We start from the raw sequence: 17,500 nt of genomic DNA on the forward strand, positions 1-17,500 counted from the left end.
GAATCAATCTCTCCTCTTAACTCCATGACTGTTAAAAAAGAATATGAAGATATGTACAGTCTCACATGCTTCAAACCCTAAAGTAACCACAGAGTCTAACTTTAATCCCTCATAAGAGAGAAAAAAGAATGTAGGATTTGTAAGCCCACTGCAGTCTGCGCTTATCAGCTCAAATCCCTCTGTTGGCTGCCGTTCCAGAAAGTTTTGCGCCAGGCCGCTCCGAAAGCACTGAGTGGTGTAACCGTGGTGACCTCAGTGCCACAAGAAAGTATGGCAGACCCTTTCTTTCACTGAACATTTAATCACGTGCTGCGTCTACATCTGTTTTTGCAGCTTACTCTGATGAAAAAGCGGACTTGGCCTCCCTTGTGAAGACTTACTTCATGGTTCAATCCTCCTTTAAGGCTGTGTTAAAGTTACATTCGAAAGAAAGGCGGTGTTAGCATTTTCCAAACTTAGATGCTTAAGTGTAAGATTGTGTAAGAAGTGTTCGTGGGCCTAGATGGCACCACAGGTGAAAAAAAGTAAGTTTGGGGCCTGGCAGGAAGGCTTGTATAATGAGACACACACACACACACACACACACACACACACACACACACACACACACACACACACACACACACACACACACACACATTAACTCACTGACACACATCACTGTTTTTCACAGATCCCTGTGAAAACTGCACTGAGGAGCAATAGGCCAGGGGGTATCAAAAAGGAACACGTTATTTTGATGAGAGTGGGGCATTCAGATCAAAGGATTTCTCTGCTTTCACACACAGATACTGCGCACAGGCTCACACATACACACACACATGAACATACAAACACAATCTTACTTATAACTTATGGAGAAACACCCAGCTCCCAAAGACATGTACACACATGCACAAAGGTGTGTCATGCGGTGTGTGACTGCTTGGGTAGAATGAGCACGGGCCCCCCGTGAGGGAGCAACCGGGACCAATCAGCATGGTAATTAAGGTTTGTTCGCCGTGCTCTCATTCCTTACGAATGTTTCGTTCCTTCCTCCTCCTTCTCCCCTAGATTCCTCTCTCATCTCTCTCTCCCCCACCCACAATCAGACGAGCACATCTGCCCACATCCATGGCACACTGATCTCACCTTTACTTGTGTGAAATGCATGAAAACCAGTGACAGTTTGTGATCTTTGGTCGCATTTTATAATAATAAACATTATTTATATAGCACCTTTCATGCAAAACAATGCAGCTCAAAGTGCTTATAAGTATGTTAAGGTACTGTGTACATAATAAGTAATTAAATATAGCTGTAAGCAGCGATGGCGGTTTCCTCCTCCAAACATTGCGAACCAGGGAAAAATGTAATTTTGTGACAATTTGTCTCTGTATAGAAAAATCTATGCTGCAGACTTGCCAATGGGATATTACATTTCAAATCCAACATTTACAATGCTTTTGCCTTGAAGTTTAGACTGAGTGGAGGTTGTGTGTGTGCGGTTACCCTGTGTGTCTGTGAGAATGTATGTGTGTGACACCAAGCTGTGTGTCTGTGAGAATGTGTTTGCGTAAAACAAAGCCTGCGCGTGTGTTATGGGGAGACTGAGTGTGTGAGACACGCGCGGAGGAGCAAAGTAGCAGAGAGAGAGACCTTCTATTGAAAATCACCCTAGAAATTAGCCAAGCATGCATGTTTCAAATATTCACCAAAAATCTACTTTTTTCAGATTTGTGTACTAAACATTCTCAAGTGTCTTCACATGAACTTGTGATTGAAACAGAGTATCACTTTTTGACCTGTTGATGTGTAAAGCATTATTTTAGCGTTAACAATGCATCCAATTTGCTTTATATCAATCATTTTTCAAGATATGAAGTTGCCTTTTCACATGGGAACATGTTGTAGTGTCTTCCAGTGACATATCAAGTTTGGTGTTGATTTCTCAAATATTTGCTGACATATGACTTCACTTCCTGTTTGGCGGCTTTTCTGCTGAATTTGAGTGGCTGTACCGGACAAACGGTTGTGAGGATCAAAACTTTTGTGAGGCTAGGTCTGAAGATCATCTCTGGTGATTTTGAAGAAGATTTGCCAAAAATTGTAGGAGGAGTAGGCTTTCAAAGGTTTTTAGCGGAAATAGCGGAAAATCTATACACCGGAAGTTGACGCGAAGCGGGGACGGTTTATTCGTCTTGATCCAGGGAATCTAATGGTACCTCATTTTTGAAAATCGGTCATACGGTTCAAAAGCTGCGTGTGTTAAAACAAGTCCAACTTTGGCCTGTTGGTGGCGCTAGAGTGGTCTAATGAGAGCCATGAAACTTGGTGTCAATGAAGAAAGGACTGTCCTCAATGAGTGTGCCAAATTTCACAAAAAGTTACCATATGGTTCTATGGGCTGCCATTGACTCCCATGGTACAAGAATTTTTGCCTACAATAACAATAGGTTACCTCCCTACGGAGGAAACCTAATTAGCATTGTGTCCAAGTTAGGGATGGGGTTGGGGTTAGCGTCTAATCATCTAAGAACATGTGTTAGTGTTAGGTTACGTTTATTAAAGGTACACACAATGGTTAACTAATAACTATAGATGCATGTTCTGAGACATGGGAATGAAAGCAGTGCACAGGAAATTGGGACAAAATTGTGTTGAAGAAACTATACCAGAACACACATATAATATTCATTACATGACCATAGTCACTCTGCATCAGTCAGCATGTCCTATGCAGTGATTGGGGTGCACACCTATCACATAATTGCGCTGTCTCTGTGTCTCCAAAACACAGCTGCTTTTTATTCATCAATGCATTTTATGTTGGTGTTAGAGCAATCTGTTGGTGTATTCTTCTATTTCGTTAAAAAAAGTATGCACGTGCACATTGAAGAGAGATGAGTGATTAGGCTACAGGGAAACTGCAACTGTTAAACATTAAGGGCCCTATCTTGCACCCAGCGCAATTGACATTGTCACCGACGCATGTATCATTCCTATTTTGCACCCGGCGCACAGCGGGATTTTCCCTCCAGTGGCGCACGTCGAAATGAACTTGGTATTTTGCAGTTTCAAAACGACCGTGCGCCGTAGACCAGAAAAAACCTAGTCTAATGTCAGAGGCGCATTGTGTAGAGTCTGTGGCGCGTATTCAGACGCTATTTTAAGGGCGCGTGCTACCAAACGTGCTACCAAACGTGAAGAAAAATTGCGATTGTGAACTCACTTTGACCTTTCATTAATTGATACCGCTTTGGTTAAAAGGAACGAGAGGTTTTACTTAATGTAATGGAGTAAAAAGTACGAAGTTTCACTTTGAAATGTAGTGGAGTGAAAGTATAAAGGCTCACCAAATAGAAATACTTGAGTAAAGTACAGATACATAGATATGTTACTTAAGTACAGGAACGAATTACATTTACTTCGTTACTGTCCACCGCTGAGTATAGGACTGTATAGAACAGGGTGGAACAGTAGTGTAGAACTGAATCAAATGGTTCCATGTCAATGTTCCGAAAGCCCATTATTCCGACAGCCCACTGTTCCGAAATTGTGAGCACAGCAACGTGAACCACTAAGGCCCACATGCACATCCCAATGAATTGAACACTCATACACATATAAATGCATTTATTTCACAAGCATGAACTTTAATTCAGATTATTATTATACACACATGGCATTTGCATCGCGATGATAAAATACTTTTATGATAGCCAACGCATGCATGCTTTATCAGTGCTTGAAATGTCCTGCGACAATCTGCCGGTGATTTCCTTCGCACGAACGGTACCCTATATTCAAAACCAGAGTTGGCAAAATTAACGAATATTGCATAGAAAAGTGATATGTGAACCTTTCCGGTCTTCCTCCAGGTAATTCCGCTTTATAATAACAAGCCGCTATGGAATATGCGCTCCTCGCTCTTAAAGGGAATGTGAGATGACGCTCTGATTGGTTTATTGCATATTACGCCCAAACCACACCTATGGCTGAGTAACCTCCTTTGGACCAACCCATTTGACATTTGCGCCGGAGGCAAGTGTGTTTTTTCCGCCGTTATAATAGCAAATGCGCCATAGAGCCGCCCACACAGCTACTTGCGTTTGGCGCTGTCCTACTTGCGTTTCTGATCGTTAAAATAGGGCCCTAAGAGTAAATAGTGTGCTTATAGTGTGGACACAAACTAACATGGGGGCTTTATCGTAGGTTGTTACTTACCAGCTAAGTTAACTAATAGCTGTTGGCTTGCATGGCTTACTATGCTTTCAATCCGCAATGGTGTTATCTAGCAAAGTACTTCTGTTTGGTGGTTTCTTATTTAATAAAAAAACTGTCTGAGTGAGTGACGTCACAATATGCAAACATTCTACCATTCATTTCAATGGGTAAAGAGAGGGATGAAAAACAACAGTAACAAAAGAACAACGGGGAATTGAAACCATTTTTACAAGAGCACTGCAGGGGATCAGAACGAATGTGTCAGAGTTGTCGACATCTCAAAAGCGCTAGGAGCAGAAGCAGCACCAAAAATGGGTGGAATAAAGAAAAAAAGAGCAATAGTGTGATTGGTACGGAGGGAATTTCTAAAGGATTATAGGACATAGTTAGAGAGGCCCACAGTCTCCTTATTTTACCTGAAGCAACTTATTTTTAATTCCCTGCATAAAAGACCCAGCTTAAGGCCGCAATATGGTTCTGCGACTGCGGCTGGCCACACAGTTGTATTGGTGGACTCGTTTTCATTTATGGTTCTCCAAGGGTTGTGCGTGTTACAAAGCATTTCATCGCCAGAGTAATAGGCGTTTTTTTGTAAAGACTACCTTAGAGAAGCGTGGAAGTCAAAGGCTTGCCTAGCCTTGTTGGAGTTACAAAAATTGGGAGACACCACAAGCACGAGAAGCAATACGAAAGCAAGCAAGGGGCTCTTGCGCTTGCGTATTTCTCAAAACGGACAACCATACATTGAGATTTAGAGTGCATGAGAGAGGTCTACCCTGATGAACCCATAACCCTGCAGGCTCCTCTCTCCTGAAACATCTCTCATTGACCAAACAAAGTATTTAAAGGAATCCAATCAGGCACTTAGCAAACTCAATGGCTGCTAATCAAACCCACGTTCACTTCCCTGCTCTCATCCACACTCAGTGTGCATTGTGGCCTCTAAATGGTCCAAAGTGAACTACACAACCCCTCACGTGTGGCCAAATGTTTCAATGTTTTCTGGGCGCACAAGGGCAGCGGCAGGAAATCCAAGCCCCAGAGCAAAAGTTTGTCACACTCTCTCGCTCTCGCTTTCACAACACCTAACAGAGCAGCTCTTTCCCACGCCATACAGGCAGTCTGTAAAAACCCTCTCCCAAAATGCATTTGTTCAGCTCCAATTGTTATCAGCCTCCACCAGCTCTCTGCTGGCCATTCATACTGTATGTGTAGATATGTTGAGTAGATACTGTATGTAAATGTCACAATGTCATCTATATTAATTGCAATAAGTGGGAGGCTACTTATGTTTCTGTGCACCTATGTGTGTGTGGGTGTGTGTGTGTGTGTGTCAGAGAGACAGAGAGAGAGAGAGAAAATTAAGAAAGATCAGCACACAAATAACATTTTCAAAAATATGGAAGAATCAATAAATACTGATAACTTCTGGCAAAATTGGAATACCCTTTATAAAAGCAAGGACAAGTTGGCCCTACAGGACGAGAAAATATGGAAATCACACTTTGAAGATCTATATAAAAATGTTAATGTAACTCCAACCAGATCAGAAATAAGTTGTAAGCTAAAGATACTTGAAGACACAATCAAAAATTACCAAAATCCCCTTGATTTTTATATAACTGAACAAGAACTGAAAGAAAAAATGCACAAACTTAAATCAAATAAATCATGTGGTATCGATGGCCTCTTAAATGAAATGATTACACATATTGATGAAAAATTTAAAACAGTTATACTCAAATTATTTAATACAATTCTGACAGTAGGTTACTTCCCTGATACATGGAACCAAGGCCTAATTACCCCAATACACAAAAATGGAAATAAATTTGACCCTAATAATTATAGAGGCATATGTGTAAATAGCAATCTTGGAAAATTATTTTGTTCAATTATTAATAAAAGAATTCAAAACTTTATAAAACAACATAACAAACTAGAAAAAGCCAAATTGGATTCATACCTAATCAAAGAACATCAGATCACTTATACACTCTCCAAACAATCATCCAACAATATGCACACGGAAATAAATCTAAAATATATACGTGCTTTGTTGATTTTGAAAAAGCTTTTGATTCGATATGGCATGAGGGTCTATTTCTACAGCTTCTTAATCATGGAATCGGCGGGAAAACATTTGATGTAATAAAATCTATGTACACAAATAATAAATGTGCAGTAAAAATAAACAATTCAAGAACAAGTTTTTTTCAACAGCAAAGGGGAGTAAGACAGGGATGTCCAATAAGCCCAACCCTTTTCAACTTATATATTAATGAACTAGCCAAATCACTCAACAACTCATCAGCGCCAGGTTTTCTCCTGAAAGACTCTGAGGTGAAGTGCTTGATGTTTGCTGATGATCTCATAATCATGTCTAAAACCCAAGAAGGATTACAAAATCAACTGGAAATATTGGAGGCATTTTGCCAAACATGGGCACTACAAATTAATCTACAAAAAACTAAAATTTTGACATTTCAAAACAGATCAAGGGGTGGAATAACAAAATCAAACTTTAAAATTAATAATGCAACAATTCAACATACAAATTCATATAATTATTTAGGTCTAAAATTTAGTTCAACAGGAAACTTCAATTTAGCTATAAATGAATTAAAAGATAAAGCAATGAAAATATTTTATACAATTAAAAAAACAATACCATACGACATACCTATCCCAATTTGGCTAAAAATTATAAATAATATAATCGAACCTATCGCTCTATATGGTAGTGAAATATGGGGACCATTAAAAAATCAAGATTTTCAAAAATGGGAAAACAATATAATCGAAACACTAAACACACAAATGTGCAAAATGATTCTGAAGTCGCACCGATCAACACCAAATAATGGAGCCAGAGCTGAATTAGGTAAATTCCCCTTATTATTAAAAATCCAAAAAAGATCAGTCAAATTTTATAAACATTTAAAATCTAGTGACCCGAAATCATACAATCATCAAGCCCTCTGGTGTCAAGAACAGAATCTGGAAAAAAGTGCCCTCAGCCAATTAGTATTCAACCTTAATTCTAACCCCAACAAAATACACCCTAAGGAAATCATGACACAACAAAAAGAAAAATACATAAATTATTGGAAAAATATGATTAAAACACAACATAAATTAGAAACATACCAATCATTAGAGCGAAACTATGAAGTGGCTAACTATCTTAATGTCATAAAGAACCCCCAGATCCGAAAAACACTCACTAGGTACAGACTCAGTGATCACACATTGGCCATTGAAAAAGGTCGCCACAAACAAACATGGCGACCTAAGGAGGAGAGGTTGTGCGAATACTGCACACAAGAAGTTGAAAACGAAGAACATTTCCTTATAAATTGTAAAAAATTTGAACCAATTAAATCAGTCTTCTTCCCAAAATTTGAAAATATAATCCCAAATTTTAATCAACTTGACAAAAATAAAAAAAATAAATATATATTGGGTGAACACCCAGATTTAATATATGTATCTGCGAAATACGTAAAAGCTTGTCACGACAGCCACGAGACATAATTTTCTGGTTATGTATTTACTTCCTTGTTTTGTTTTATTTATTCATTTACTTTTATCTTTTATCATTATTATTATTTTTCTTTTTTTTCTTTCCCTTAATGCTGATCTCTGTGTGTGTGTGTGTGTGTGTGTGTGTGTGTGTGTGTGTGTGTGTGTGTGTGTGTGTGTGTGTGTTGTTATCAGTATTATCACTAATGTTGCTGTTATCTGCTGTTAATATTGTTGTATTGAGTGCTTTGGCAACAATGTATCGCACATTCATGCCAATAAAGCCATTTGAAATTGAAAAATTGAAATTGAGAGAGAGAGAGAGAGAGAGAGAGAAGTAGAGAGACACATAGCTAGAGAGAGGGAGACGGAGAGTCTGTCAATGCCAGTGTACAACTATTTGTGTCAGTGTGTGTGTGTGTGTGTGTGTGTGTGTGTGTGTGTGTGTGTGTGTGTGTGTGTGTGTCTGAGAGAGAGAGAGAGAGAGAGAGAGAGAGAAGTAGCGAGACGCATAGCTAGAGAGAGGGAGACGGAGAGTCTGTCAATGCCAGTGTACAACTATTTGTGTCAGTGTGTGTGTGTGTGTGTGTGTGTGTGTGTGTGTGTGTGTGTGTGTGTGTGTGTGTGTGTGTGTGTGTGTGTGTGTGTGTGTGTGTGTGTGTGTGTCTGAGAGAGAGAGAGAGAGAGAGAGAGAAGTAGCGAGACACATAGCTAGAGAGAGGGAGACGGAGAGTCTGTCAATGTCAGTGTTCAACTATGTGTGTCAGTGTGTGTGTGTGTGTGTGTGTGTGTGTGTGTGTGTGTGTGTGTGTGTGTGTGTACCATTGTTTGCCTGTGTTTATTCCTGTGTGTTTACAATTCATGAAGGTATCTATCACTCACCGCTCCGACTGCGCAGCATCCTGGCGGAGCCGTTAGCCCCGTGGGAGGGGTGGTTATTCACGTTGCTGTCCACTGTGTTCACTTCTACTCCCGGCTGCTTCAGCAGCTCCTGCAGGGTCCTGGCAAAAACAAAAAGAACACACCTCTGCTCTAAACACAGTTCAAATAGGATAGGAGAAGTGCCACAGTCAGGGTTGAGTGCATGGTTTGGGGATGTGCATCACCGTACATGGAAAAGGAAAACTGGTCCGTCATTATTTAAATGTTGTTTTTGCAAGGGATTTGAGGTCAGTTATGTCTGTGTCTACAATATGGTAAAAACTCTCAAAGATTTATTGGCAAGCCCTTTAGAAAATGTATGGAATTTAGCATTTTATGCGTTAGTCTTTGGTTGGAGTTTATCCCCGAATCCCAAATACATCTACTTTTGTTGTGTTTAAATACACAGAGCTGATTGTTAAGCTTAGGGAATGGGGCTTATACCAATTAATTAATAAAGTGTGATTAGGACAGCAGCAGGAGAAAGAACAGAGCGACTCTTTAAATACAGTTTCTGTTTCTGAGCTCTTATGCTTGTTTTCACTGTGGTACAGGTCAATACCACTCTAAATCCACAGAGACCATACATCCAGTCAGAAAAAAAGAACAGTCTTAGCCGGGTGTGAAAATAACTGCCTCAACATGTCAATACAGTACAATTAGTCGAGTTAAGTGAGGAATAGCACATTCCTGTGTGGATCTGGTCAATTGCTACTATGCTAATAATCTAAAGCAGACAGGAGGTTGAAGTTCAAATTGTATTTAGTATTCCCCCTTTGACTTGCCTCAAAACTACATATTCTCATAACAATATTATAATGGATGATTCAGGGACATGAAATATTCACTATAACCTACAGGTTTAATATTTCTGTGGTCAGGAATATAACCTCTAATGGGGGTCCACTTTTTATCTATGTATGTGTGTGTGTGAGTTTGTGTGTGTTCCCTGCGGGATATGTTACTGTACTGCCGTGTGAAATGGGATTTAACCCATCCCCCCCCCCCCCACTGCCAACACACTCACACACACTCTACTGCACACACGGCTAGCTATACAGGTTGACAAGATCCAGTGTGATGTCAGGATCACTCCCTATTTGTGACCTGCACCCATGATAGCTTTGTCCAGAGAGAGAGAAAGAAAGAGAGAGAGACAGAGACAAAATGAGGACATCGGTACATAATTACACAATCCGATGGTGGAGTGGGGAGCTGGACCATCTGTCCCGCAGGAGATACCTACCACTGTACTGTTAAGGGGACAAGCTAAAAAAAAAAGGAAACTCCCCTGAGGCATAACAGCTTCCATGAATGTTTGAAACCCCCATGTGTGTACATGTGAACTCTGTTCAAGAATCCTCTCGCGTCCCTGCTAAATGTTGCTACATCAACCACATTTGCTTAACTGAGTGAAAACTGTCCAAAGGTTCTACCAACTGAGTTGAAGGGAAACTTCGGAAGTTTTATCCTGGGCCCAATTTTTCCATCTTTTGAGGTCCAATATTTTTACAAGGGACAAAAACTCGGTCCAGTATTGAATGAGAAGGCTATAACCAGCAACCACAAAACAGCTTTACAATGGTAACCCACGGGGCAAGCATCTGCGACAAAGCAAATCATAATGTTAATACTGACTACATGGAAAATATCCCTACAGAGGGCCTAAGGCCCAGGGTACAATATCCAGAATATATCCAGACGCCTCCATTTAATTTGAGGAGAAGTTACTGAAGCCCCTGACACATCAAGCTGATGGTCAGCCGCCAGGCAATGTGAGGCCATCGATAAGCGTCTGCAGCGTCTTTGTGATGTGTCCGTCCCGCACCATTGACATTAGTAGGAGCCCTGTCAGTAACTTTTCAAATGATTAAGCATGTTGAATCGACTGAAAGGCTAGTAATCAGGGTGAGAGAGATTGTTCTCATTTCATTTATCTCTAGCTCTTGACACGGGCTCCTGTCGCTGTAGTAGGCCTATCCGTGATTGCACCCGTTTAGTGCGGTTCCTCCTTATTTTTACTTTTCCACAACCAAAACACCAAGGGCTGACAATGCCAGTGCCATTTGTAACTTCTTCTCAAGCATATTCTCGATTAGAAGTAGCTATATTACGAATCCGTCTGTCGAGAGTGCAAGTGGTGTGAAAATGGTAAGCAAACGTTGCTTTGTTTATGGATGGTTATGGAGACTTATCTTCTCTCTTGCAGGCGCAGAACATACGTGCTAGGTAGTCATTGGCTGTTGCCTTTGCGTGTTGAAGTGCACCTTTTTGGGCCAGACACAGATGACATTGCTGCTAGTTCTTTGACGTCGGTTTGGTGTGGCCCTAGCTTAATGCAACACGACAGAAATTATTCCACAGAGAAGATTGTGAAAGTTATTCTTTTTTCCATGCATATCGCCATCATGTTGTAACCTTCTCTCTCTTAGCCTCGCGGTTATCTTCACCATCAAGTATCAGCTGATAAGAGGTGTGAGGTTCTTAACATATGAAGATCTATTGTGATCCATATCAGGTCTAACCCTTGCACTCTATGGCTACTGAGATAGTACTTTTGCATCCATTGTCATGTGATGGAACTGCAAAATAGCTATTCTAAGGTTATTCTGTATCAGTTATATCTGTAACATACATTGATGTTTCCTGCTCTGATTGGCTGTTGCATGGTGGTTATTGTGTGAGCATATAAATGCTCATATAGGGGACTGATGGAACTGGAAGTATTGCTATTCTGTTGTTGTAAGACATTAACTCCTTATTTTGTATCTATAACTCACTCTTGGATGTGTACTCTGTCTGTCTCACTGAGATCTGAACCCCTTCCCCCTCAGATAGCCTCTCTCTTGCTAAAACCCTTTGTACCCTGGTATCACCCCCCTTTTTTTTTACTGTTAATTGCTTCAGTTATGCCATGATTGAACACCTCAGGTAATGTAATTATTCTTGTTTTTAATCAGTAATCAGAATTGTCATCAGGAACCCCATTTCCAAGGGACAGACTCCAGCCTCATTAGATCTCCCTTGACGGGCCTAAAATGACCCCCTCCTCTCCCCCCAGCAAGTCAGTAAGCCACGTGTTCTCCTGTGGTCACGGTGATGCTGTCATACTTTCACCCCTGTCACCATGGGGACAAGGAATTCTCACGGAACACACCTACCACAGAGACCTAGCGTAAACACCCAAGGCCAAGAGCCAGCATCCCCTGTGGGCAAACTCCCTGGTGGGTCGCTCATCTGTGGTTGGGATTCCAGATAACAGAACTTGTAATGAGAACAAGCAGGTGCCACTCGACAACAAAGACTGTCATTCAGGAAGGCAGGTGCCCCCCTCGACAGCAAAGACCTTACTAGCTTGTAAGGATGCTCTTTCATCATAAGCCTTTTCATCATAATTATGCGCCAATGGCTATCAGTGAACCACTGATAAGCCTACTTGGAAAAATCTGTTGTTGTTGTCCCCTTGCCAAACTGTAACTGCCCACGAGGGACAGAGGCGTCACTGTGAGTGTCAAGCCCGAATATTATAGTGTGTAATGGATGCCAAAAAAATGAGGCTTCAGGCTATGCCAGCGCTGGGTCCCTCATGACAGACTCAAATTTGTGTAATAGTGGCCTGCAGGCAAAAGATGCACTGCTGCCATGCCACTGAGGACCGAGGGGTTCTGCCTAGTACTGATACTATTTCTTTAGTGAGCAGGAGTTTCACTGCTGAATGCTGCTGGCCTGTGGACTTAAGTCAGCTCAATGGATTGATTATTCCCCACCCCATCTCTGGCTCGCTGTGACTTCCCCTCAAAGACTACAGTGCTCCCTCTGGTTCAAGCTTAACCTGTGTCTTTGTAATTATTTAACTCATATATTCTCTGTCGTGCTGGCTTGATCTCTTTTGCTCTCTCTCTCTCTATCTCTATCTCTCTCTCTTTCTCTCTTTCTCTATCTCTTTATCTCACACAGACACACACACACACATACACACACACTCACACACACACACACACACACACACACACACACACACACACACACACACACACACATACACAGCCTGAGGCTCTCCATCCTCTCTGAGTTGCTTAATATTTTGCTGATTCTGACACTTCGGTTACATCAGAAAAGCATGTCGACATACCTACAATCCAACTGTGCAAGGAAGTCCTTTTATGTTTTTATAATGCCAAACATATCCTTTAATTGGTGGAAGGGAATTGGTATCTAATTGGACACTAGTGTCTTAAAACAAAGCCAAACGCTGTATTTAGAGCATTGTAGTAGCCTTTACTTTACATTATAAAAAGGGGAAAAAACGTTACATTCCACTTCCAACCTCAGTACTCTCCTAGATTAGTTGCTAGTACACTCCAACACAAGCCTTCCCTAACCCATCCCACATCCTCTGGCATTATGTAAAACACAACTATCTTTGCTTCTGGGCCCATGCGATATAATCATCCTTTTGTGGAATGCAGCATCTTATCGCATTGTGAGGAGGAAAGCTGTAGACCGCTTAATGCTTCGTAGCAATAAATTATCCCCCCTCCCATGTCCAGATCTCTGATATCTAATTAAACACACTCTCCCCTTGTCCTCATAGGAGAACTCCGACAAGCCCGATAAGTCCATTTCATAATCACTTTGCATATCAAATTAACCTGACATGAGCATTAACACATTGGACTGTGAACGAATTTTTTTTATTCAATACGAAACTAGACCAGACGCTCATAGCTCCTGGTGTGTTTTCTCTGTCAATCCTAATGTTTCTGCGATAGGATCAGCTTCACTATCACTTTCCCACTGGGCAGAGTTTAAATTAGCACTGCCAACTTCCTAATAAAGAATAATGATATCACAAAGAATGAGAGCAAAGGAGCTAAGTATACTCTCTAATGTGCAACTCGCACTGAGAAATCTGGACGTCCTCTTCGCCCTTCGCTAATATTGTGATCAACCTCTTGCCTTATTTGTCCTTACTTTCTCTTGGTCTCTGTCTCTATCTTTCTTTCTTTCGTTCATTATTTCTTTCTTTCTTTTTCTCTGTCTCTCTCTGGAAGGCAGTCAATCAGTCAGTCATCCAATCAATCGCCCCTCCTCGCTCTTCCTCTCTTTTCTACCCTCCCTTCCTCTCAACTTCATTGGCAAGCCGGTTTAACTTCGCTCAGCTTCATCTGTCAGGTGGGATTAGGCCAGTGGTGCACAGCTCCTGACAAAGAACCGCTCCCTCCATGTCCCTCCCTCCCCGACACACACTGCCATTAATTACAACATGATATGACAACTCACCTTCCCTTCATCCCTCTCCACTGACAGATTAATGACCATTTTGGTTATGTATAAAAATGGTAAAAACGGGACAATCAGTGGCAATTATCATCCGTCACATCAGCTTTCATTCAGTCTGGTCATCTTTTTGTCACACATTAATGGTTCTTTGTCACAGACATGGATCAAAGGACAGTTTTTTTTTAAATTCATGGATATTTTGTTGAGATAGAAAGAAAAATAAATTTATTTGATAATTTAAGTCCCTCTTGTCATGTCAAGAATTAACAATGACTGCCAAAGTTTGGCATTGTGTAATGGGAATCAATTACTTTAAGCTTAGTTTGACGTTTATCCTTGTCTTATGTGAATATTACAGCAGAAATTCATAATGAAAAAATACTTTAATCTAAAAATCAGCCTATTTAATTTCTCTCACCCTGATTTTCGAAATGCCTTGATGAGGTTTCCATCATCAGGCAAACCTGGCATATTTTCAAGCCTTCTTTTGTAAAAATGGCTAATACTATCTGCGCAACCACAGCAGTGATATGCTAATCTGAACACAACGTCTGATTATCTCCATGATACAAATGCAAATGGAACTGGAGACTGAACTGTACAGCTTTTCTCCTGCTCCCTCCATAGCACCAAATACGATCATGTGATCCTCAATACAGCACAGTCAAAGCAAACAACGGAACACACTTTATTTTCAACTTCCTCTTCCGTCTGGACAGTCTGGGCAAATATCAGCTCCAGGTGAAGCCGAGTGGACCTACATTTATAACGGGGACAGTAACAGCGATCCCAGATTGTGTACGGATTGGCCCCAAAACCTGACATCAGTTTGACAGGGCGCAACGGGGCTCCAGAGGCTGGGAGCAGAGGGGAAGGGTGAGGAGCCGGGAGGCAGGAAAGGCCAGCGAATGCCCACCGCGACCCCACTGCAGTGGGTGAGCCGATTAGAGGAGAGCACCATCACCCAAATCAAAAAGACAGAAAAGACCCCCATGAAGAGGAGACACTTGCTTTCAGTGTCAGGATGAGTTAGGCCAGTATGGAGCCATAGAACAAGGTGCAGAGGGTGCAGGGGCTGGCGTGGTGGGGGTGGGGGTGGGGGGGGGGTGGGGGGGGTGGTCGGAGGTTAAGACATGGAAGCTAAGGAAGGGATGGCTGTGGTTGCAGAGGATGACTAGGGTTAAATTACTGAACGAGAAATACTGACAACTTCTTGCAACGTTTTTTCTTTTCTTTTTTAAACAGCAGGTTTACTGTGACTCATGCACTTTTGATGTTATCAAAAAAAAAAGAAGAAAAAAAGTCAGTCACATTGAGGCCCGAGCATCAATGGATAGAATATTTAAGAAGTGTTGCTCATCAAAGAAAGAGAGACAGAGAAGACAAAAGTGAAGAAAGAAGGATGAGAGAGAGAGAGACAGAGAGAGAGAGAGAGAGAGGAAGAAAGAATAAAATGAAGAGGGATGGACAGAACACAAGTAAATGAGTGAAGTGTGAGAAATCGCAGAGGGATGAGTCTTTCCTGCCTTGACGAACGTGCATATGTTTTCTGGGCTCGTCTCGTGATGATGATGAGGGCTGTAGATCTGTTCTTTCACAGGGTCAGAACCTTTCAGTGACTTCTCTACACATTATATAACATGATAACTCAAAGGCCCTATGTCCTTGGGGAAGAGCGTACATATACACTCAGCGCTTGCTCATTGGGGGGATGGGGTTGGGGTGCTACACTTCACATTCCCTGGCCCAGATTGTTAATCTCTGCCTTTCTCTAGGTGCAAAACAGCATGCAGGCCGTGCTGTTGCCTGTGGCCATCCCCGTGGCTGTGTTGATGTTTTCTCTGAGTGGTGATGTCAGCTGCACTCTCTGGCGCTAAATGTCGCCGTCATGACTCCTCCTGGCAATTTCAGCAAGGTATACTGTATTTGACCAGTACTCTGGAGTTCATTTGGTGAAGGTCATGGCGCCGTTGTTTACCTCAGATAGAGGGATTTATTAACAACATGGACAGCCAGTCTGAAGGATACCTTCTATGTCATGCTCTCTGCAGTATATTCTCATAGACTGTATGCTTGGGCTTATTGTTTTACTCCAATCTTTGGATTCTGATACACTGTCTGATACACTGTAATGACAAGGTAGAATGCACACAGGTTTATTTTACCGAAATAACTCCTACCTGCTAAAGAACAAATACATGTGACATTTGAACAGTCTTGCCTGCAGAGGGGCTAAAAGGGAAATTGTCCATAATTAATCAGATGGTCCCCACAGACATTGAATTCACTTTGGGCATTTTGTTTTCTCCTCAAATTTAGAGCCACTGGCTTGGAATACCAACCTTTTGTGGCACATTTTCAAAAAGCACATTTGTGGATTCAATTCATAGCATTTATAGTATAAAATATGAATGTGTTTGTTTTGGATAAAGGAAGGTCTAACATTAGGAAAATATGCATATGAGCTTTCCCTGTGGCTAACAAAACATGCCCAGGGCTGTTATTTGATGCCACTGCAGTCTTCCTTACACATTTTAGCAACCCAATATAAATAGTTTTCTGTGAACCAGAGACTCAAGAAATCAAAACTTTCTCCTCATCTCTGAAGAACCTGTGGCTGCTCATGTATTAGCCTGGCAAACACCTGCACCGCCTGCACCGGCAGGTGTGAGGTCATGCAACAGAGGAGCTATAGCGGGAGACTCTTAATCTGAAATTTAGTTTTAATCTCTTTGCTCTGCGCTAATCTGAAGAAAACTGTTAATCTTGTAAGAAGTGTTAATCTTTGAGGATGTGTTAATCAGTAGCGGGGTGCTCTATTTTAGAGGGGTGCTAACCTTCTGGAAAAAACTCTTAATCTCCTGAATTGTGAATTCGGAATATTAATTCTGGGGGAAAAAAAGAGGAGGATGTATGAGGAATAGAGGGAGTCAGGTGAAAGTGGGGTTTTATGAGAAAAGAAAAGAAAAGAAAACATTTTAATGATTAAAGGATCGCAGTGGCCGAGCTCATTATCAGAGGAGACATCCATTGGAATTAAAAGTTACTGAGCCAGCAGTGTATACGCTTCCTCCCACTGTCCTCCGATTTCTGAGAGATGAGGAAGAGGGGGAAAAAGACAAGGACAAATACAGAAAATGAAGGAGAGCCCACGACCATGAGCGGGAGAAAGGTGACAACAGCCAGGAGGAAGGGAAATAGGGGGGGGGGGGAGTCTCTTTGTTCCATATTTTTGTTCTTGGCAAGGAAGTCCTGGGGGTACTGTAACCTTGAGCCAGATATTTACACTGATTGCAGTACATTTGCAGTTTTATTGCATTACTTTTCAAAGAGAAGCTCTGATCTGTGAGAGGATATGAGGAGGTTTCCCACACCTATTATTTTCTTTCATTGTTTTTGTTTTATCGTCACTGTGATCGTATGACCACCAAAAAAAAAAGCTATTATTTGATTGTTTTGCCCAAAGGGAATGCGAAACCTTCAAGACCCCCTCTGCATTCAAGAATGCAAAACTGTTATGTCATCCTGGGACGCACAAACGTGTGGCTGAATGCTAAATAAGAGA

At 41.4% G+C, this 17,500-nt stretch overlaps 1 protein-coding gene across 1 annotated transcript in view; it reads right to left on the reverse strand.

The window, feature by feature from the left end:
* Positions 1 to 17,500, reverse strand: part of shisa8b (shisa family member 8b) — a gene marked incomplete at both ends in the record, with an annotated part of 29,759 nt that overhangs the window by 11,308 nt on the left and 951 nt on the right. Inside the window, one exon of the mRNA XM_080835142.1 lies at positions 8,614 to 8,732. Coding sequence (XP_080691268.1) covers positions 8,614 to 8,732 — 119 coding nt within the window. The remainder of the gene's footprint in view (positions 1 to 8,613; positions 8,733 to 17,500) is intronic.

This window comes from Sprattus sprattus (assembly GCF_963457725.1).
Source record: "Sprattus sprattus genome assembly, chromosome: 3".
Lineage (NCBI taxonomy): Eukaryota > Metazoa > Chordata > Actinopteri > Clupeiformes > Clupeidae > Sprattus > Sprattus sprattus.